Below are 22,606 nucleotides of genomic sequence, written 5' to 3'. Positions count from 1 at the left end.
ATCATCACAATTCATTAGAAACATTAACTAGAAAATACCATTAGAAAAATCATATAAAACAGAAATCTTAACCTTACCAAGCCACTACTCAATTATGTACTGTAGGTAGCACACTAGTTAAATGAAGAGAATGCATTACTAACGATGGTATCGTTCTTTCAGAAACTATTGTGCTGATCGAGCGATAATCATCAATACTCCAAAATTGCTGTTTGAGAAAGCACAACTTCAAGCCATTGTGAAAAATAGATGAACCTTGTTAGGGTATTGGATTTATTGACAGAAACCATGAGTATTTACCATAATAAAAAAGGACACAGTTATACAAAAATTATGATGCTGTGGCAACTATTAGTGTAATCTGACACATGAATACAAAAGTGCGTAGTGAAAAAGAACTAAGATGGTTTATTAGAAAATAAAAAAGCCAGAGAACCGGGTGTTGATGAATTACAAAGAAATGTGTCTTTTATCAGAAGAGAGCATGGCTGACAGGCAGGGTTGATGCTTCTTCATCATCAGCGACAGGTTTGAGAGTAACTCCTCACAGCCGGCCATCTGGTAGAGATCCTGAGTATAACAACAGAACAATAACTACTGCAATAACATATAGAAATTCAACTGTATAGGTTAAAGGAGATTAGTGATCTAAAATGCAGTTGAAGCTCGGTCTATGACATAAATATTCAACTGCAAGGACTATGCCTTTCACAGAAAATGCCCATCCAATATTTCCTAAAAAATAAAGAGTTTACATCCACCATAGATCTGTAGCGATAGTCTTCTCTGCCACAATTGAGCGAATAAACAATAGCTGAGTAATTGTAATACTAATCAGACTGCTGAATTATTTTCTGATGCTGCGAAGACCTGGCTACACGCAAAAACATTAATAAAATGCATGTCCGAGTGTAGTACAGATACTAACTGCTCTCGATACACACGCTGACACTACTAAACCATGCATCAAGTCAACAAATAAAGTAGGCACTGAGAATTGGCTGCAGTCCAGTGAAAGCCATGGTGTCTTTGCTGAACTTTTTAGTACTGTTACTGAAGTATTATCAGGATGTGTGCATCGTAACACAGATTATCAACGATTTGTAACAGCAATAGCATTAGAGCAGCTATTTGCGTTGCTATATTTTACTCAAAAAAAGTAAGTCCTACATGGTAATGAGGAAAACAACCAGCTACAAAAATACTTCAAGTTAATGCCACCAATAAGACCGTAAAAGTATTTCAACACTCAATTACCGCAAAAAATATCTGAAATAGACAGTTTCATTTTATACTAGTGGTTTTTGTATAAGTTGCAAGTGAACCATCTCTGTCCAAATATAAATACAGTGAACCCTCGTCGTACAATTCTATTTCGCTCCGGTGTTTGCATCGCAAGGTGAGAATGCCGTATAGGGGTATAGGAACCCATAGTATCAAATCTAAAACACGCAACAACATTTCACCTTCACTTCCTTTTCATTAATTTTCATTTCACTCACCCGATATCAAGATTTACGAAACACGAGCAATGCTGAACTGAGCGAGAGAGCGAGCATCGTATCTCTTTTATGCTTTGTGGGAGGGATTTTTAACGAATAGCATTTTGGCATCTTCGTCATTCCGACGTATTCAGTACACCGACGGTCAAATTTGAAACTCGAAAAACCGTTTGTAGATGTCGTATGGCGGGTACGAGAAAACATCACATGTGACATCGTGAGGCAAAAAACTGTATCACAGGAACATCAAAGCCAGGGGTCGCACTGTAGTTGCTTGTGTGAAGCCCTGCTGTCTTCGTCGCCTGTAAGCCAATCATGGACACAACCAGCGTAGATGGAGCATAGATAACATACTAGCATAGATAGCGCACACTAGATAAAACTGAAATGAGATCACACTAATAAACTATATCAGCACATCACAGGTGTGTCGATTTTATCTCTACCAACTCTTTTATCTCTACCAACTCGTTGTCTAATGAGCAATTCTTTTAACAGCTCGTCAAATGACAAGCCATGACTGTTACAATAGTTGTTTATCAGGAGGTAACGAAACACGCATGGACATGTTAACCAACCGCAGGAAAACTGAATCCTCAAACGACCTGAATCATAGAGATGACATATGAAAGACTCCGCTTAACAATAAGGTGCTAACGAATTGATCAAATAACGAATAACATACATCAGAGTGAGAGGAAATAAAAATACAAACCTTAGCCTTAGGCGCTCATAAAGTCCTCGATGGCTTTGATGATGGGATCAGCACTGGCAGGAAAGCTACCAGTAGCCTAGAAAAAGGAGCAAAGAGAGATGAGATAGTCATAGGATCCATAGAGTCCAACATTAGACCAATAAGTCACAGCAATAACGCGGAAACACATTTTTTGTCGTTTGAAGAATAGCTACCAGCCCACAAGTAAACTTTTATAAAAACAAAATACAAAATGTTAGCGGAACGAAGATATTACAAAAGTTCGAGTAAATGTTGTGCTTCAGAAACTGTTCTGAAGAGCTGAAAATGACCGAGAGTGGCCACGACATCATTTAAAAAATCATTATTGTTGAACTTAGCTCCTCCTACTGCCAATTCAAAAGCTTTTATTGATATACGAACAATATGTTGTCTATACAAATGAAAGCCATGACTCCAGTGAACCACTAATGATCAGAGAGACCATGTGAGTTAGAAAGAACTGCTGGCTGGTAGGAGTTGACAGCTGCGCCAGCATTAAATACCAGGCTTAGGCAAACCATATACAGCTACCATGTCTACATTGTATTCCATACAGAGTTACCATGTCTACATTGTATTCCATATACAGTTACCTTGTCTACATTGTATTCTATATAGAGTTACCTTGTCTACATTGTATTCTATATAGAGTTACCTTGTCTACATTGTATTCTATATAGAGTTACCATGTCTACATTGTATTCCATATAGAGTTACCTGGTCTACATTGTATTCCATATAGAGTTACCTTTTCTACATTGTATTACATATAGAGTTACCTTATCTACATTGTATTACATATAGAGTTACCTTGTCTACATTGTATTCTATATAGAGTTACCATGTCTACATTGTATTCCATATAGAGTTACCTGGTCTACATTGTATTCCATATAGAGTTACCTTGTCTACATTGTATTACATATAGAGTTACCTTATCTACATTGTATTACATATAGAGTTGCCTGGTCTACATTGTATTCCATATAGAGTTACCTTGTTTACATTGTATTCCACATAGAGTTACCTGGTCTACATTGTATTCTATATAGAGTTACCTTGTCTACATTGTATTCTATATAGAGTTACCTTGTCTACATTGTATTCCATACAGAGTTACCTTATCTACATTGTATTCCATATAGAGTTACCTTGTCTACATTGTATTCTATATAGAGTTACCTTGTCTACATTGTATTCTATATAGAGTTACCTTGTCTACATTGTATTCCATACAGAGTTACCTTATCTACATTGTATTCTATATAGAGTTACCTTGTCTACATTGTATTACATATAGAGTTACCTTGTCTACATTGTATTCCATACAAAGTTACCTTGTCTACATTGTATTCTATATAGAGTTACCTTGTCTACATTGTATTCTATATAGAGTTACTTGGTCTACATTGTATTCTATATAGAGTTACCTTATCTACATTGTATTACATATAGAGTTACCTTATCTACATTGTATTACATATAGAGTTACCTTGTCTACATTGTATTCCATATAGAGTTACCTGGTCTACATTGTATTCTATATAGAGTTACCTTGTCTACATTGTATTCTATATAGAGTTACCTTGTCTACATTGTATTCCATACAGAGTTACCTTATCTACATTGTATTCTATATAGAGTTACCTTGTCTACATTGTATTACATATAGAGTTACCTTGTCTACATTGTATTCCATATAGAGTTACCTGGTCTACATTGTATTCTATATAGAGTTACCTTGTCTACATTGTATTCTATATAGAGTTACCTTGTCTACATTGTATTCCATACAGAGTTACCTTATCTACATTGTATTCTATATAGAGTTACCTTGTATACATTGTATTCCATATAGAGTTACCTGGTCTACATTGTATTCTACATAGAGTTACCTTGTCTACATTGTATTCTATATAGAGTTACCTTGTCTACATTGTATTCCATACAGAGTTACCTTATCTACATTGTATTCTATATAGAGTTACCTTATCGACATTGTATTACATATAGAGTTACCTTATCTACATTGTATTACATATAGAGTTACCTTGTCTACATTGTATTCCATATAGAGTTACCTGGTCTACATTGTATTCTATATAGAGTTACCTTGTCTACATTGTATTCTATATAGAATTACTTGGTCTACATTGTATTCTATATAGAGTTACCTTGTCTACATTGTATTCTATATAGAGTTACCTGGTCTACATTGTATTCCATATAGAGTGACCTTATCTACATTGTATTCTATATAGAGTTACCTTGTCTACATTGTATTCCATATAGAGTGACCTTATCTACATTGTATTCCATATAGAGTTACCTTGTCTACATTGTATTCTATATAGAGTTACTTGGTCTACATTGTATTCTATATAGAGTTACCTTGTCTACATTGTATTCCATATAGAGTGACCTTGTCTACATTGTATTCTATATAGAGTTACCTTATCTACATTGTATTCTATATAGAGTTACCTTACCTACATTGTATTCCATATAGAGTTACTTGGTCTACATTGTATTCCATATAGAGTGACCTTGTCTACATTGTATTCTATATAGAGTTACCTTATCTACATTGTATTCTATATAGAGTTACCTTACCTACATTGTATTCCATATAGAGTTACTTGGTCTACATTGTATTCCATATAGAGTGACCTTATCTACATTGTATTCCATATAGAGTTACCTTGTCTACATTGTATTCTATATAGAGTTACCTTGTCTACATTGTATTCCATATAGAGTTACCTTGTCTACATTGTATTCCATATAGAGTTACCTTGTCTACATTGTATTACATATAGAGTTACCTTATCTACATTGTATTCCATATAGAGTTACTTGGTCTACATTGTATTCCATATAGAGTGACCTTATCTACATTGTATTCCATATAGAGTTACCTTGTCTACATTGTATTCTATATAGAGTTACCTTGTCTACATTGTATTCCATATAGAGTTACCTTGTCTACATTGTATTCCATATAGAGTTACCTTGTCTACATTGTATTACATATAGAGTTACCTTATCTACATTGTATTCCATATAGAGTTACTTGGTCTACATTGTATTCCATATAGAGTTACCTTGTCTACATTGTATTCCATATAGAGTTACCTTGTCTACATTGTATTACATATAGAGTTACCTTATCTACATTGTATTCCATATAGAGTTACTTGGTCTACATTGTATTCTATATAGAGTTACTTGGTCCACATTGTATTCCATATAGAGTTACCTTGTCTACATTGTATTCTATATAGAGTTACCTTGTCTACATTGTATTCTATATAGAGTTACCTTGTCTACATTGTATTCCATACAGAGTTACCTTATCTACATTGTATTCTATATAGAGTTACCTTATCTACATTGTATTACATATAGAGTTACCTTATCTACATTGTATTCCATATAGAGTTACCTTGTCTACATTGTATTCCATATAGAGTTACCTGGTCTACATTGTATTCCATATAGAGTTACCTTGTCTACATTGTATTCTATATAGAGTTACCTGGTCTACATTGTATTCCATATAGAGTTACCTTGTCTACATTGTATTCCATATAGAGTTACATTATCTACATTGTATTCCATATAGAGTTACCTTGTCTACATTGTATTCCATATAGAGTTACCTTGTCTACATTGTATTCCATATAGAGTTACCTTATCTACATTGTATTCCATATAGAGTTACCTTGTCTACATTGTATTCTATATAGAGTTACTTGGTCTACATTGTATTCCATATAGAGTTACTTGGTCTACATTGTATTCCATATAGAGTTACTTGGTCTACATTGTATTCTATATAGAGTTACTTGGTCTACATTGTATTCTATATAGAGTTACCATGTCTACATTGTATTCCATATAGAGTTACCTTGTTTACATTGTATTCTATATAGAGTTGCCTGGTCTACATTGTATTCTATATAGAGTTACCTTGTCTACATTGTATTCCATATAGAGTTACCTGATGTACATTGTAGTACCGAAGTACATGTTAAAAATCAAGACTACATAATTTATTCTTGTAAAATTTTTTAACTACCACTGGTGGCTATTTTTAATTAAAAAAAACACTAAGAGAGGGCAAAACAAGAGACGAAGGAGTCAAGGAGTATGTTGCCAGGTGACATTTTATCACTGATGCAAATGCTTCATCTCTCAGTTGTCAGGCTAGCCATAATATTACACCTTTACAGAGGCAATACTGCTGAGCACTCTATTCTTTAAACCGCCATAAAAACATGAACATATAAACATCACACACACTTTTGATAATATTATGACATAATACAGGCAGCTCAGTTCCACATGGTAGGAACCAACTAACCTTCTTTGAATGGATGAGTTTACCTCCTTTGATTGTAACCTCAAAGTAGCCAGTCTGGGTGGGTGTACCCTCGCCGGTCTGAAATCATATCAATGTCAACAACATAAGAAAATGGAATATGCTCTATAAAGTTTCACAAAATTACATGCGAATGCGACAGCAGCAGGTTCATGCGCGTATGGCAAACAGTTCATTTGTTATGCATGATCACTTAGATAATAGTTTTGCACATATACTCCAGGAATAAGTAAGATACGATGATCTCGTATATGTATGATTAGCTGCATTGATTAAGCGTTTAAAACTATCTGTAACCAACATGACTATTACCAAGACCATTTAACATTAATGCCCTGCTAATCAGGTAAAACAGGCAGCTGATATGGATCTGACATATGGTATTATATAACCTGATGGAAGCGATATGCTTATATTATGAAAATTTTACAAAAATACTGTATAGTTGACTGCATTCTCAAAGGTTGTACATACATTTGACCTACTTATACATTTGACCTACTTGTACATACGATTGATCCACTTGTACACAATACTGATTTACTTGTACACACAATTGATCTACTTATATGTACATTTGACCTACTTATACATACATTTGACCTACATAAATTTGACCTACATACATGTGACCTACATACAATTAATCGACTCGTACATACAATCGATCTACTTGTACATAAATTTGATCTACTTGTACATACATTAGCCTACTTGGGTGTAAATACGTGAACCATCAGAATGTTCCGACTAGTAACAGATAATAATCCGTAATAATTTTAGATCCAGCGTTCTTGAAAATTGTGTGTTACAGCATTCACTGAGCTATCTGTACTGTTTTTAGGATATTTGATAGAAACAAATGAAGTAATTATATTTAGTCTATTGGTTGAGCCAACCAGCTCAATTCCCATTATAAAAAACCCAAGTAGCCTTTTTGTCGTCGTTGTGTTCGAGTTGAAGTGGCCACTAGAGTTGTTTTGACGTGTGGTGCGTTCGATCAACTTTGGTGGGCTTCATCCAAGCTTGGCATTACGGTTTTTGAATTCCTACGAGCAACACACAGCTGATGATAATTAAACAATTATTTTCTGATCAGAACATTTTGACATTTATTCTGTTAATTGGTTTCGTTGGACTATTTGAATGAGCTCTGAGTTTTTTTAAGAAAGCAAACATTTGTGTCAGGACTTTTTCATAAAATCATTTTTTGCTTTGCAGTCGAGGAAGTTGTTGTAAATCTGATGTTCAATTGTAGATTTCACGGTTTTGGTGTTGATTCAATACAACAGCAACACGTGATTCCCAAATCAGTGAATCAATTCCACCTTTAGACAATCGCAAGCTGCGAATCTAGCCTAAACCGCTACACCCATGTTCAAACCCTAACATGTTCACAGAGGTCATGTATATCTACAAGAACACTGACAAATAATGCAGAAACTTTCTTTACCATTTCCATTTCCTTTTCCATTTCTAGTAAGCTATACAGACAAATGCTGTTCACAACCAAACTTTCCAGTGACTCACAAGCAAAACTGTTTGCTAGCTGGATAATGCGCCTACCAAATATGTCTTCCTATAGCAGAAAACAAATCAGTGGACTCTATAATCCATAGGTTATACACACATATAGACTAATGCTATGATTCCATACAGCGATACCAAAGTGACACACTCCCATACGGTGCTGCAAGACACCATGGAAACAACCGTGTTGATCTCATTATGTTGTGATTCAGTGTCACCGTTTAGAAGTGAAACACTCAAGTTATGCGCCATATTTGTGTTACAGAAGAAGCCATAGCAACAAACGGCGTCACACTTGTGCGTGCTCATAGGTCTTGCTTACCTGTTGCGTCAAATGCAGAAACTTTGGTTGTTAAAGAAACACTCTAAATCTATCCACTATAGCGCCCTATGAAAACATGAACTGCTTGCCGACCCGGAGTAGCACTTTGGCATTAGCGCACCCAGTTGTTGCTACACTATCGCAGATCTAATCAAACCTCTGAAATGCTACCTGAGTGAAACCTAAACCCGTAAGATTATGAAACATAGTTCTTTATTAAAAACAAAGTTTACTAAAAACTGAACTCTATTGCAATAAAAGGTTTCATGCAATTTAGCTTCCAATGTTTTCATCACGGGTTAGTTTAAGGCATGGTCATGTGGAACACTAGCAAAATTAACACACCGGGTGTGACGACAGCAGCTAAGTATGGGAACTACAGTCAAAGTAGTGGAAACTTTCTATCAGCTTGGCAAAATATTATTTTTAACTCAGACATTGTAAGGCCACACACACCTGAACACGCAAATAAAAGGAACAAATAAACTATTGTTCGGTAGCAGTGAGGCGTTTAGACGCTAGCATAGATCCGCATAATAACCTTTCCTTTCACAGCCAATGCATCACATCGCCTTTCCTTAGGAAACATTCTACAGACAATACATTGTAGTCACAATAAAATAGGTCTGACATTAACTTACCACAAGTACCGCGTCACCAAAGACGTCTTCTATTTCAGTCTTCAGGCGCTGGTACTAATAAACAGAAAATATAGTGCAAACTTTCCTATTTCACAAGATGCTAAAATATAGATTTCATGTAGACCTCATTGTAATTTGAACCAAATTCAGTTATTTTTGGTTCAAATGTGAATTACAAAGAAGCATAATTATATCAAATGCTAATACAACACTGACTATGTCTACATGTAACCAGTCTATATATCAGATGGATAGCCTATGTGACGGACGTAGATTGCTTGATGGTTATAGCCATTTTATCTGATTCATGAAAAACGAGAACACAATTATGATGCAAACTGTATTTACCTATATTTGATTGAGCTACTGATGTAGGCTATCGAAGAAACTGGCATATAAAACAAACGTTATAAATGATGTGAAGAAACTGTCAATCACGGATATCTATTTCTAAATTAATAGGCGCTTAAAAATAGCAAGCATTACTAATTAGCTAAAAACTATAAGACAAAACTCTGGTAAAACTGAGTTGATAGTTAAATTTAGTCTAGGTGTATGATAGACTAATGGGATCAACAAACAATGTCAGAAGAAAGATCACAAACAAATAAGAAGTACACATACCTTGGGAGCGTATCCTCATGCACCACTGAAACAAAGACATTTTTTACTCTTAATCTTGAGCCAGATAAACAATTCAATAAATATTGGAAGGCAAGATGAAGATAATATGAAAATGTGCATGGAGAAAGAGAGCACGACGTAAGACGCAAGACTTACACCTTTATAAAAAAACTGTAAAAAGTAGGCAAAAAGATGTAGCCTGCAATGCTGGCTAAAAGTGATAGTGCGGGCTTTCACCCAGATTTAGAGTCAAATTGCTTTTAGTTAAGGCCAATTTTATTGCCATTTGCTATTAAAGCAAACTTTAGTTATCTTTTAAGTAGAAGTACCTCCAAAGAAGTAACAATACAAATAGCAGCACTATACCAACAAAATAGCATTTAGATTAACCATAACAGCATTGCTATTGTTTTTCTATTAAAAAGTGAGCTACTAATAAGGAAAAGAGTCAACTAAAGTTTTTACCATTACATGTATATATTTCATAACACCGATAACAGCATAACAATGCTTAAAATTGGTCATGATTACTGAGCTAGATAGTCATACCGTAAAAAATCCTCAGTGTTGTTATTACCTAATTATTCATGTTATGGTAAGAATTTTACCAGGCATAATTAAGGTGAAATTTTTTTATCAAGCTCATGATTAGAACTGTTAGCTCATCACTTTGTATTTCTCATTAAATATGAAACTAATATCACAGCATGACTACCACAAATAGCCTACACTGTCGATAGTGGATCGAGTTGAAATTCGGTGATGTTGAGTTGGTTTGCGGTGAAGGATATTAGATAGCTGCTCAGAGGCAATTCGAAGCAAATACATTGATTAGTGATAGCACGTTATATTTTTTGTATTGTCCTTTAATAAGAAAATAGCCTTACCAATAAATAATATGAACTTCGGCTCTGTCCTTCGGCATTTTCTTGCAATGAGATTAGGAGGTACGAGAAATACAGCTTACGCCTATTTTTTAAGTTAGGTAAGTGAAACTATTTATAACCTGATTTCTTTGAGATTACTTGGACACAAAAAGCATAGAACTGTTTCTCTCAACTAGGTATTGGACATTGTAAAACTTCTTTTCGCATCACCCACTTGACATGTAAACCGAAGTAGGTTACAGTTATCAGGCTTGTGTCAAGATCATAGACCAAAGCGTGTACGAAAAACTGCGATGTGCTCGTAGTACGAACATAACGATAAAAATATGATGAGTGCCGCAGGTCGAGCTATAAGGCAGAGCGAAAAAACTGTTGTGCTGTTTCTAGCGATTAGATTTTTGCGCATTTTCGACGACTTCAAAGCTAGTTTGATATAAAGTATAACGAATACACAACTCCAAAACAAACAAAGACACGACAACTCCTTATAAAATTAGAGTTTTATTTGTTGATTTTTAATTCTAAATCCTCTCATTACATGGTAATTGTAACAAACACTGCGTCCTACTAATTGCTAATAAAACTTTTTGTTTTTATTATTATTATAATTATAATAATTATTATTATTATAGCCAGCGCGTTCAAATCACTTGGATTAAACTTTACTGACTAATCTCAACATACCATGGTAGATGGCCTCTAGAACATAGTCTAAGAATAAGTGTAATCAGCTGTCCTTCATCAACTACTGAGCCATCTTTTCCTGCTAGTCATGTAACAACTGGCCAGCTGGTCAACACCCAAAGATCCGAGTGAAACGATCCCGAGAGGAGGGTGTGGTGTTGGTGGCGGGTTTGCTCAGGCTTCCGGTCCAGGGGTGGCAGGCTCTTTTCTGGGCTGCTGGGCCGGTGGCAGATTGTTGCTCGGAGGCCAGGCTAGCTTCTTGATTGTCATAGTGTCAGCTGGTTTTTTCTGCTTAGTCATCTCCACCACAGGCTTGAGTCTGTCCTCTTTAACTGGCTTCATCAACTGCTCCTTGAGAATCCGCCAAGCGGCGGTAATGGAAGGAGTACCCGGCTTCATGGAGAGGCTCTATTGGCCAAACTTGCACCATTAGGAATTGTAGCCATTTAGTGCTATCAAGGTGATAGACCATATTCTCACATTGGCCATGTCCATGCACTCCCGGCGTCACATGACTTGGTCTCATGATACACGTTGGTGATTGCAAGGGCACACAAAAAAGGCGAAACGCTGCAGAACATGCTGCTGACTCCTCCTGACACTCGTGGTAAGACAGCAGAGTCCACATACTTTTAGCTTTTTTCAGAGTGGCAGCCACATTGCTTTAGGTATCCTGCAATAAATAGTGCTTGGTCTTGACCACTATCTGCTTGGCCAGTGGCTGCTCCATCTGTGTTACTTGTAGCACAGGTGACTTAGTGGCAGCCAGCAGTTTGGTGATAGCTGACTCATCTAGCTCAGATTCTATGGTAACTTTTGAAAAAAATTCTTAGCTGCTACTTTTTGCCTGCCTCTACCAGGCTTAACTAGTTAGGCATTACTTCAAAAGAATCATTTAGCACACCTTGCTGAGATTCCATAGCGACAGGGTAGAACGACTATGACAGACTTGGCTGAATAATATCAAGAAAGGCTAGTTGAGAAAGACTTGTAGGAAAAGACCGCCTAACTCATTAGCACTCTAAAAGGGAAATAGCCATTCCACAGCCGATGTTTGAGCTTCAAGTGTTTTTTGGTTTTGGTATTACTGTGCTGTAATTGTTTGAGATCGGCTGGCATTATATTAAAACACACTCACTGACTGCATCGATCTGGCTCTTAGTTATCTGAGCCGGTCAAGCATTGTGCCAAGTGACTCCTGAAGCTAGTTTTTTGGGCCTTCGGGCTAAGTTAGCTGTCTCGGAATGATGAGATCTTTTTGATTTGTATTTATTATACTGGCTCCTTTGAAGAGGCTTCCATCCTGTGCCCCAGCTCCCACGGCTTTAACCCATATGATTTTGGAATGGGCGACTCCAGAATCTCTTCAAGGCAGGGCTCTGACTCCTTCTTGTTTATCCTAGCTTCCCTTTATGTTGGAGCCCCTGCGAGGCTCTACCATGAGTGGAGCTCATCCCAGCTGCTCTGCTCAAGCATAGCAAGGCTTCAGCCAATTTTCGCTGTGAGTGGAGCGTTGTCTCCCCGCCCTACCTAATAGATGCAGTTGGACTAGACCTTTATGACCTAGTACCCAGATGCCCAAATGGAGGCCCGCGGGCCTGATCAGGCCCTCCAGCTGTTTTTATCAGGCCCCCCAGCTGCTGTAATTTTTTTAAATGTTTGGCAAATTTTAAAGAGTTTGTTTGGCAATGCATTATTGTTATTGTATTAGTAGTAATTATTATCGTAATTTTCGGATTATTAATCGCATCCCTATATAGGCCGCATCTGCTTTATTTTCAAAAACCGGTAATACAGCAATAAATAGGCCGCACCTTTTGTATATGCCACAGAACACATGACGGTGCTTTTAACATGGTAGCAACTTTGGTAGTTAAAATGGAACAGTGCCATTACGCACAGTTTCGTATTAACCGACGCTTTTTAACCCAATGCCTAACAGAATTGTGCCATTAGGCATTGTTTCGTTTTCTTTCACCACTAGAGGCACACTAACTAGATTCCGGTTAATTCGCCTTATCTGTGAAATAAAAAAGCGCAAAATAGCCGCAGCCTCTAAATCAGCCGCATGGCTCAAAACATCGGAAAAACGCAGCGGCTAATAGTCCAAAATGTACGGTAGTTATCTGAAATAACCTGACCAGCATTGTTGACCATACTGGAGTTTAGTTTTGTGTTAGTGCGGGGGATTTCTCAACATAAATTGTTTGATTAGAGAATGTCCAACAGTCCACCATTTGAGATTGGTTCAACTTTAGTTTTTTACCTACAGGGAATTTTCCAGCTTGCATTTTTAAGACTTCTACTATAACTAATGAATTAAAAAAATATTTGTGATCAATCATGGCTCAGAAATTGGTAGACGGAAACAAACCGACGTTTTAATCCAGACTGGACTACACAATTCTTTTTCATGAAGTAAAAGGGAAACCTATATGTTTGATATGCGATAATTCAGTTGCTATAAACAAGGTAGCAAATGTCAACAGGCATTACACTCAAAACCATCCTGACTATGACGGAAGATTTTCATCAGGTACAGCTAGGAGGCAGGAACAGCTTGATAGATTAACAAGGCAGGCTAATGGACAAATGGCTATGATGAAGAGAGCTACAAGCTTGCAACAAAGAGCAGCTACTGCTGGTTATGAGGTTTGTTATAAATTGGCCAAGGCAATGGCTCCATACGCCCACAGTGAACTGTTCAAAGAATGCATGGTCTCAGCCGTTAAGCGTTCTACCCTGAATAGCTAGATATTCAGCAAGCTGTTCAGTCAGTACCACTATCTAGGAATACGTGTGCCCGACGGATAGAAGCTATTGCCAATCATGTGACTGAAGGTGTCATATATAACTTGAACAGGTGTGAATTATTTTCAGTTGCAGTAGATGAGAGTACTGACATAAACGATGTTGCTCAGCTGAGTGTGTTGGTTCTGTATTATCTCAACAACAAGTTTAGTGAGGACCTTGCAGCGGTTATTCCACTGACAGAATGCACGACTGGAGAAAATATGTATCAGGCATTCAAGGCTTACATGGACTCCCATAAAGTGTCAATGCATAAGATAATTTCTGTAGCAACAGACAGCGCCCCAGCTATGGTGGGTGTATATTTTGGTTTTGTTAATCCCCTGAAAGATAACAATTCTCAGATGATTGCATTTCATTGTATCATACACAGAAGCATTCTCTGTGCGCAACTGAAAGATGAATATGGAGGTCTTCTGCTAGACATAATGAAACTAATAAACTTTCTCAGATCAAAATCATCTCTACAACACCGCCAGCTTAGAACATTTCTACAGGAGTCTGATTCTCAGTATGCTAAATTGTTAGTACACAACAATGTCAGGTTAGTACCATGTTGCTTTCTTCAAATTAGATTTGACATACTTATTTTCATTACATTATGATGAGGCAAAAAAGTGCAGAAAAGTTGTGAATATTGCCCATTATTTTTAATATACAATGTACTTTAATGTGCTTTTGCAGATGACTGAGTAAGGGTAGAGCTTTGCAAAGAGTATGGATTGTAAGACAGCATATTGAGCAGTTTCTTAGTGAGATTGGAGGAGATGCAGCAGAACGATTTTTAGAGATTCTCAGATTGGAGCATTCACTGAGAGACATGGCTTTTCTGACAGACATTGTGGCTCATCTTAATGACCTAAATTTGAGGTTGCAGGGTGAAGGTCGTAATGTGGCGGAACTGTTAAAGACAAAATCCACTGCTTTTACGAGGACACAAACAGTGATATGAATCATTTTCCAATCATCAGGGAGTTTGTGAATGGTCGAAATGATGTCGTGGACCTTACAGCAGCACGGGCTTTTCTCATGGATGTTTTTCAGAGATGACGCGTCGCTCTGCTGCCTTCGATAGTATCAATGGCATTATTGAGCTGGTTGTGTGCCCATTTTAGGCACATCAGCTTTGGAAAGCCCAAGTTGATAACTTTCCTCATGTTCAGACAGGTGTGGCAGAATTAGAGCTGTGTGATTTAAAGGCAGATATACTGGCTAAAGCTCAAAAACCCTGCAAACTATTGCAGGGTTCTGAAAGCAACCTGTTGTACAGGAGAAGTATTCTATGCTATGCAATATTACAATGCACTTACTTTCTTTGGTACAACCTACTTGTGTGAATCATTGTTTTCAATGACATTTATAAAAAAGTGGGTATCGGAGTGTACTGACAGAGGAACATACTCAGCAGTTCTTAGCCGTAGCAGTAACCAAAGATAAACCAGATATTGTAGCAATATCTGCAATATTGCAGCAATAGCTGCAAAGCAAATTCGCTTCCATGTGTCTCATTAACATTACAGATACTTTTTTTGCACAGTAGCTTTTGTTGAGAATACACCTTGTTCATGTTCATGTATATATGTTTACTTACACATTACTCAAAATACACATATATTTACATATATACAGCTGTATTCATGCCTGGCCCTCCTGATAAGGCCTGGTTACTTGTTTGGCCCTCCAGCAAAAGTATTTGGGCACCCCTGACCTAGTACAACTCCGAATCTGGCTTGTAGCTTAAAATTTTCTCTCCTCTTCCACCATTTGTGGAGCATCCATACCCAGTCTCCAGAGCATATCAGGGTGATTTTTTGTGGTCCTCTTGTCTAATCTTTATCTGCACCTGGTGAAGGGTGTTTTGCACCTCCGTCAACCTTTTCAGTAGTTTCACCTCATACTGAGGCGTTAACTGGGATTCCATGGATAGAAAAGAGTACCCCAGAAAGGTAAAAGCGGAGCCACACTATCAGTATAGCCCCTGCCACTTGTATGCCCCTGCATGCTCTCATCAGCTGGAAGAAGCAACACATCCCATTCTTCCTGGGCCTTGTTGAGCAGCAGCATTCTGAGAGTGAGCCACCCAGTTACTGATTGTTGCTCTTCACTACTCTATTGGCCAAAGGATGGTATGGGATAGTGTGTGACTTCTTCACATGACAGAGTTGACGCAGCTCAGTCATCAATTGACTCTCGCGCTGTGCCCCTTGTTCTGTGTGGATCTAGTTCGGCAAACCCATGTAGCAGGAAGCCGTTTCATATAAGGTGCTGGCTACCACTAGTGCCATCTGTGGCATCTGGGAAGACCAAAGTATCTTGCCATTGGGTGAAATAGTCAATCCTAGAATCCACTTATTATACGTGTCATTGGCAGTGGCCTAACTAAGTCTACTGCTAAATTCTGCCACTTGTCCAACAATCTACGCTTGCTTCCGGCTGTGTTAGTCTAACAATGTTCCACGGCTTGAAACACTTTGCAACTTTTGGCCAGTCTACTCACGATGCTGTCAGTTCTGGCTAGTACTGAGTCAGCTAGACATGTCTGATCATCTTGCCCATATCAGAGTTGGCCAAAGCATACGTTTGCCCCAAAGTAGTTTTTCTAATAGATGGTGAATAGACTGCAAAACCACCTGAGCTGGACTTGGAGTAAAGTCCGAGCTTCTAGCATTCCTCATGACCTCATTAAAAATTTTTTAAGATGTCCCCTAGCTCTTGACCCCTAGCTCCAGTTGCTTCCTGATCAGCTTCTTCTTGTGAATGTTCTTGGTACATGGTTGCCACGAACCCTCGACTCGTAGCCCGCATCTGTGCCAACTTCTTGCCAATGTCATCCTGACTCTTTATTTTAGTAATGCAAGAAGGTCCTAGGGTGGCCTCGGCCAATCCAGGGTCAACCTTTCTGGCTACAACTTTGAGGACAGCCAGTTGACCCAAATGGCTTACCCTCTTGCGCATAGTTCTGGCAACCTCTCAGTCTGAGTGTGTGGGTTTGCCATACCTTAGCTCGATGAGTTTGCACAGCTGTCCGTCTTCACAGGTCTGCCAGCTCATTCAATTAGCGTTCTTGTAACACTGACTCATCTCAGTGTATTAGCATGTATTGGAACGCCGTTTACATCTCCAACAATCATGCCAATTAGTTGGATGACTCCTTCTTTCTGCACAGTCAGCTGAAAAAAGCATGGTCAATTCGGAGTAGGAAATGCCATCTATAGAGGTTTGGTCAAAAGTGCTTCACGACCTTGACTACAGCCAGCAACTCCATACGTGCGATGCAGTAGTTCCTTTTGGCAAGTAACAGGATTTTGCTGAAGTAGACAATTATTCTTTCTCTTAGAATTGAGACTGCCCTTGCCTTATGTTCACTTGCACCCGTATTTAAGATATACGGCTGACACGATATGGGGTAACCCAAGGAGGGTGCAGAAGAGATGCGTTCCTTCAGATCATCAAAGGCAGCATGACCCTCCTTTTCCCAAGCCTACTTTCTTTGTCAGCCTATGCAAGAATTGTGCCATGATGGCAAAGCTTAAGATGTACTGACGGTAGTATCCTACTAGACCCAAAAAGCTTTGCAGCTCCTTGAGCCCCCGGAAAGTCGGCCATTCTTGGAATGCTTTGTTTTTGGTTCAGTAGCGATCTCATTTGCTTACCGCATTGCCCAGGTAACACAATTGTAAACAGAAAAATTTGCACTTAGTTGACTTGAGCTTGAGTCTAGCTCATTTCAGCTCCTGGAACACCTCCTATAACTGATGCAGGTACGTGTTGAAATCTAGCACAACAATTGTGAAGTTGTCTGAATGGAGTAGTAATGTTTGCCCATAAAAGCTGTGCAGCACCAGCTCCATCAGCTTCTGGAAAGGGTACTGTGCAGAAATGAGTCCAAACAGCAAAACTTTCAACTTGCATAAACCGAAAGGCTGCAAATACTGACTTATCTTGTGCATTAGCATCCAAAGGCACTTGCCAGTAGTTACTGACCAAATCTAGCTAAGAACCTGATGCCAGAGAAGGCATCAAGGCTATTTCCAGTTCGTAAAAAAGTAAGTGTTATGTTCTGTGACCCCATTTAGCTAGTGTGTGTCAAAACAGAACTGTCATTTCCTTTCCTTCTTCTGGATCAACACTACAGAAAAACTCCGAAAAATTCCATCAGATTCAAAAAACCCCTTGCTGAAGATATCATGTACTTGAAGTTCTCTTCATCCAGTCTGAGTCAGTGGAGAGGTTGATGTATAAAGTCCCAAATGCCTTTTTTGTGATTAGAGTTTGCCACTTTAGAGGTTCAATCTACATTTCCTTCTTTAGCAGCTAAGGTTAACCGTTCAGCTTGTTCCAGTTCTTTGCCATTCTTTTTCGCTGCTTGAAACAGATCTTCTAGATGAGTTAGTACCCTTACTTCCTGTGCTTTTTATTTCAATCCATGAAGCTCAAGCAAGAGATGAGCAGTTTCTCATTCATCTGGTGGTCCTCTACTACTATGTACGTGCAGACCATGGTGCTGACTCAGAGTCAAAGGTTGGTCAGTGAGATTCAGGCACTGCGCGAATGCGGTTTTTTGGCCTAGGCTGGTTTAAGTTGGTAGTTAGCTAGGGACTCCTTGACAGCTTTTTATCAACCCCAACAAATAGTAGTTTTAGGTGGTGACCCAACATGGAATTGCCAACTCAGTCTGGTTGGTACCACCATTTCCCTTACCAACTGCACCTTGCTAGATGCAGGTGACGCAATTATAATGGCAGCCGTATCCTATTGCCAATAATACCGTGGCTATCAATATTTTTGAGCAGGTCTCATACGCCCTGAGGTAGCCCGTCAAACACTGGCTCTCTCAACAAATTTGTGGTGCGTTCGGTGTCGAATAGGAAATGACTAGACTACCATTCTAGCTTCTCTGGAAGGGAGTAGCTTGTGGGATATTGCCAGTCCAGAGTGTGTGCTCTGATTGACCCGGCACTACCCTCACCCCTAAAGGTCATTTTGTCCAAGTCGGACACTCCTGAGCCTGCCGAGGAAGTTCTCTGGTATGTCTGTCTGGTACTATGCTAGGATGTGATTAGACTTTGAAGGCAAGCTTCCGGTTGGTTGCAGCCCTGGTCTTCTTTGGTTGAGATCTAAGCCCAGTTCGGGCAACCCTGCCTGGTGTGGCTTGACTTGACTCTGACTGCCTTTCCTTAGCCAGGTCACAGTCCAGGTATCCAGATTTCAACTTTTGTAAAGCCTCATAGTAGTTCTATATAATTACAGCAGGCAACTTTTGTGTTACTTTTGTGTTCCAGGTTGCTATGGCAAGAGGCGCTTGAGTCGCTTCCCTATTTTAGAGGCTATGGCAAAAGGTTGCCCTGTTGACTCCTCGTTTAGTGTGGCTGTGGCAGAGAATCTCTACGTCACCTTTCTCATAACTCTTTGAGGTCTTCCTTGCCCGAGTCCAACCTGGCTCCACGTTTCTGACCAGCTAGTCAGAGCACCGTTTGCTAAAACTAGAATGGTTGGCAGCCTTAGTGCGACCAGTAGTTGTCACCACTGTTTTGGTCCTTGGACGTTTTGCCGGTTTGGCGGTTTCTTGCTTGGGCAGTCTCTCCTAACATGCGTCTGGCTCCACAGCTCTATCACTGAAAAGTTTTGGCCACCACGGTTTCCTTAGAACTGTGTCATCTTTCATGCAACTGTTAACCTAGCTACACCAGCTGCTGCACTAAGAGTGCAAGCTGGCTGTTGGTCAGATCCTGCAACACTATCACCTACTAGACAGGTTCCTTCTTCATAAACTAAATGGGGTTTTCAACCATTTCCCAAACCGTATCTGGAGGAACTCAGTGCCAGTTCATTTCATGCGAGTCAGTGTATTTGTCAATACAGTGAGTCAATGCTGTTTGAGGCCACAAGTGCTTGGCTTACTACAGAACATTTCTTTTACCATATTGGCCTAGTGGGGTTCGGAAAGTCATCAGCCTCTATTATACTGCGGCAAAATGGTCCGTATCCTTATCAGGGCTTCTGGCACACCAGGTAGCCATGACCTGCCTTTTCTCTTACGAGAAGGATCTTTTTAATGTTCAAAGGTGGGCTGTCAGGTTTAAGACAGCTAGGCCTTCCCTAATCTGGATGGTATCTCACCTCAAAATTCTCATGCTCTCTGGATATCCTCTTTTCCTTTTCTTCTACTAGGGTAGTCTAAAGAAGTTAATTCAAGAGCCCTCTGGCTTTTGTGGAGTTGGTCATCTAAGAAATTTTATTGCAGCCACCAGTGTAAAGGATCTACTGCAACCCTTTACTACTCTACAGAGAATCAGACCAATTAGGAGTATATAAGGCTTTATATATATTTTTATCAAACATATAAATAAATACAATCAAAAAAACTGCGTATAATGAGGCTTTCCTGTGCTCTGCAGCTCTCTACTCATTAAGCTCCTTATATATTTTCCTCACTGACAGGCTTGGCCTTGTTTTTGGAATAATCGGCTTGGTTGTAGGCTGGTTCATATGGTGCTAGCTCAGTAGTAGGTCAGTCTATCAGGTGCCGGCTCAGCTTGTTTTTTGCCGGATGGTAAACAGCTCGGATACTGGTGGCTGATTGGACCGTGGGTCGACTTGGTCTCCTCTGGCCTCCGTCCGACAAAACTGGCCCGAGTTCTTCTCAGCTTGGTGAAGCTGAGAGTTGAAGCTGTGCTATTTGCTCACAACGTGTTGATTTCTTTGGTCAATTAAAGAAGATATATTTCCAACCTTCAATCTTTTTATTTTCTACTGTTATTGCTTAGCTCGCAGTATCTAGATTCCAATATCACAGAACACTGAACATATACCTCATGTTAAAGAAAATCTTACTTACTATAATGATGTTCTTTTCTCCATTTAGGCAATAATTTTTGAAATTGCAGATTTATAAAAACATCACAATAGTCAGAGAAACATTTCAAAGAGTAAGTGAGCATTTCATTGCATTTTAATTTTGAATCTTGATAACTTGCATGTAGGATTTCATTATCCAAATTATAAAATTTATTATTTTATTATAGTATAACAAATACTGACACAAATCACAATAAAACTATAACACCAATAGAAATATAGATTTCTAAACTACTGTATTGCAATTTCAGCAATTTTAATACTCATGTTGAAACCAGGTTTTCATTTGGAATTTACAACATGAATTAAATAGTAATTTTAATGAACATCTATTTCTACAACTATCTTCTCTCAAACATGCAATTTTTATTTTTCTTAATCTCTGACATGTATTTGCTCAATTTATCCTGTTTTTGTCATTTCTTTTCCATTTTTTATTATTCAAGATTGAAAGTTATTTTGTTAGAAATGATATTTGCTTAGACGTTAAAAGTGTATTTAATAATGTGACATAGTTGTCTAATAATAGTTTGGAGTAGTTCAAAGGAAAAATGGAAGAAAGATCTTAAGTACATTAGTCTTATACAGCTATTTCCATTTTCATTCAGCTTGTTGAAAGTTTTACCAACAACTCTTTTGCTACGATTAGATAGAATTTGATAAGATAAAAATTCGTAGAATTACATGTACCTCAAACATTTGCTAGACTGTTATTTACAGATCTGTTGATGAGAATTGTGAACCTTATCTGCCCAATAATAACAGCAACTAGTTTGGTTGAATGCGATAACTCCAAAGAATACTAACCGAATAATGTTCGCGACGGACACCGTATCAGTATTTTGTTTTGAACCATTCAGTGAGATTAACTTTCCAAAAGTTTTGTTGAGATTGAATCAAGTCTGTTAAAAGCAATCAAGTAAACTAATACTATTAGAGGCACCTACATAGCAGAGTTGTCATAAAGCTTTACAAACCAGATTCAACAGCAAGATGCAATTATTAAACCTTTTCACTATGATGGTGTGATAAACAAAAGAAGCATTACAACGCATTTGTGAACTTGGATTTTTATGGGATAGTTGTCAGTTTTGCCAAAAAGTTTATACAAATATGTCTACTGACATGTAAATTTACGGATTTTATCAAAACTAAAATATAGTTTACTAATTGTTTTCATGGCTCAAATTTTGAAAAACAATGTTCTGTTATGTTTATGCTTATATTGCATATACTAGTATGCTGGCAACTCTGTTGGCCGTGTGAGACTAGCATCTGTTTGAACGCCGCGACTCTCTAATTTTCAACTCTTCTATTATGGTGGTGTTTAATTAGAAGGGGCATTCAGTTAAAGGGTTGCGCTCAATTTCTCAACTAGCTGCTCAGAATTTTGAAAAAATAATTTTATTTAACTAGTAACGAAAGATCAGGGCTGTATTGTCAAAAATTAAAGTGGTCAGGAGACTGTCCATTAGTAGTTGCCAGAGGGCTGAAGGCCTGACTTGACCGTTTACGGCCATGCGAAGAGGGGCTGGGAGAGGAGCTGAAGCACCCTCCCAGTAAAGGGGGGTTTGGGGGTCCTCCACCGAGAAAATTTTGAGAGTTAAGAGCAAAATTAGAGCATTTT

The 22,606-nt window shown here is 38.3% G+C and overlaps 1 protein-coding gene and 1 long non-coding RNA gene across 2 annotated transcripts; one reads left to right on the top strand and one right to left on the bottom strand.

Annotated features, from left to right (window-relative positions):
• Positions 1 to 252: 252 nt before the first annotated feature.
• LOC137400138 (uncharacterized) lies at positions 253 to 10,761 on the bottom strand. The gene is made up of 6 exons (XR_010979225.1): positions 10,627 to 10,761; positions 9,740 to 9,764; positions 9,116 to 9,169; positions 6,605 to 6,682; positions 2,218 to 2,293; positions 253 to 570 (listed from the first exon to the last, which is right to left on the bottom strand). It is a non-coding gene; the product is annotated as an uncharacterized lncRNA (long non-coding RNA).
• Positions 10,762 to 11,797: 1,036 nt separating this feature from the next.
• On the top strand, positions 11,798 to 15,303 carry LOC137400570 (zinc finger BED domain-containing protein 5-like). The gene is made up of 5 exons (XM_068086898.1): positions 11,798 to 11,843; positions 12,603 to 12,811; positions 13,783 to 13,962; positions 14,061 to 14,665; positions 15,237 to 15,303. Exons 1-5 carry the CDS (start codon positions 11,798 to 11,800, stop codon positions 15,301 to 15,303), a joined length of 1,107 nt encoding a protein of 368 aa, XP_067942999.1.
• The last annotated feature ends 7,303 nt before the right edge of the window (positions 15,304 to 22,606 follow it).

This window comes from Watersipora subatra, chromosome 7 (assembly GCF_963576615.1).
Source record: "Watersipora subatra chromosome 7, tzWatSuba1.1, whole genome shotgun sequence".
NCBI lineage: Eukaryota > Metazoa > Bryozoa > Gymnolaemata > Cheilostomatida > Watersiporidae > Watersipora > Watersipora subatra.
Note: the sequence above shows the minus strand (reverse complement) of the source record. Positions and strands in the feature narration are given on the sequence as shown.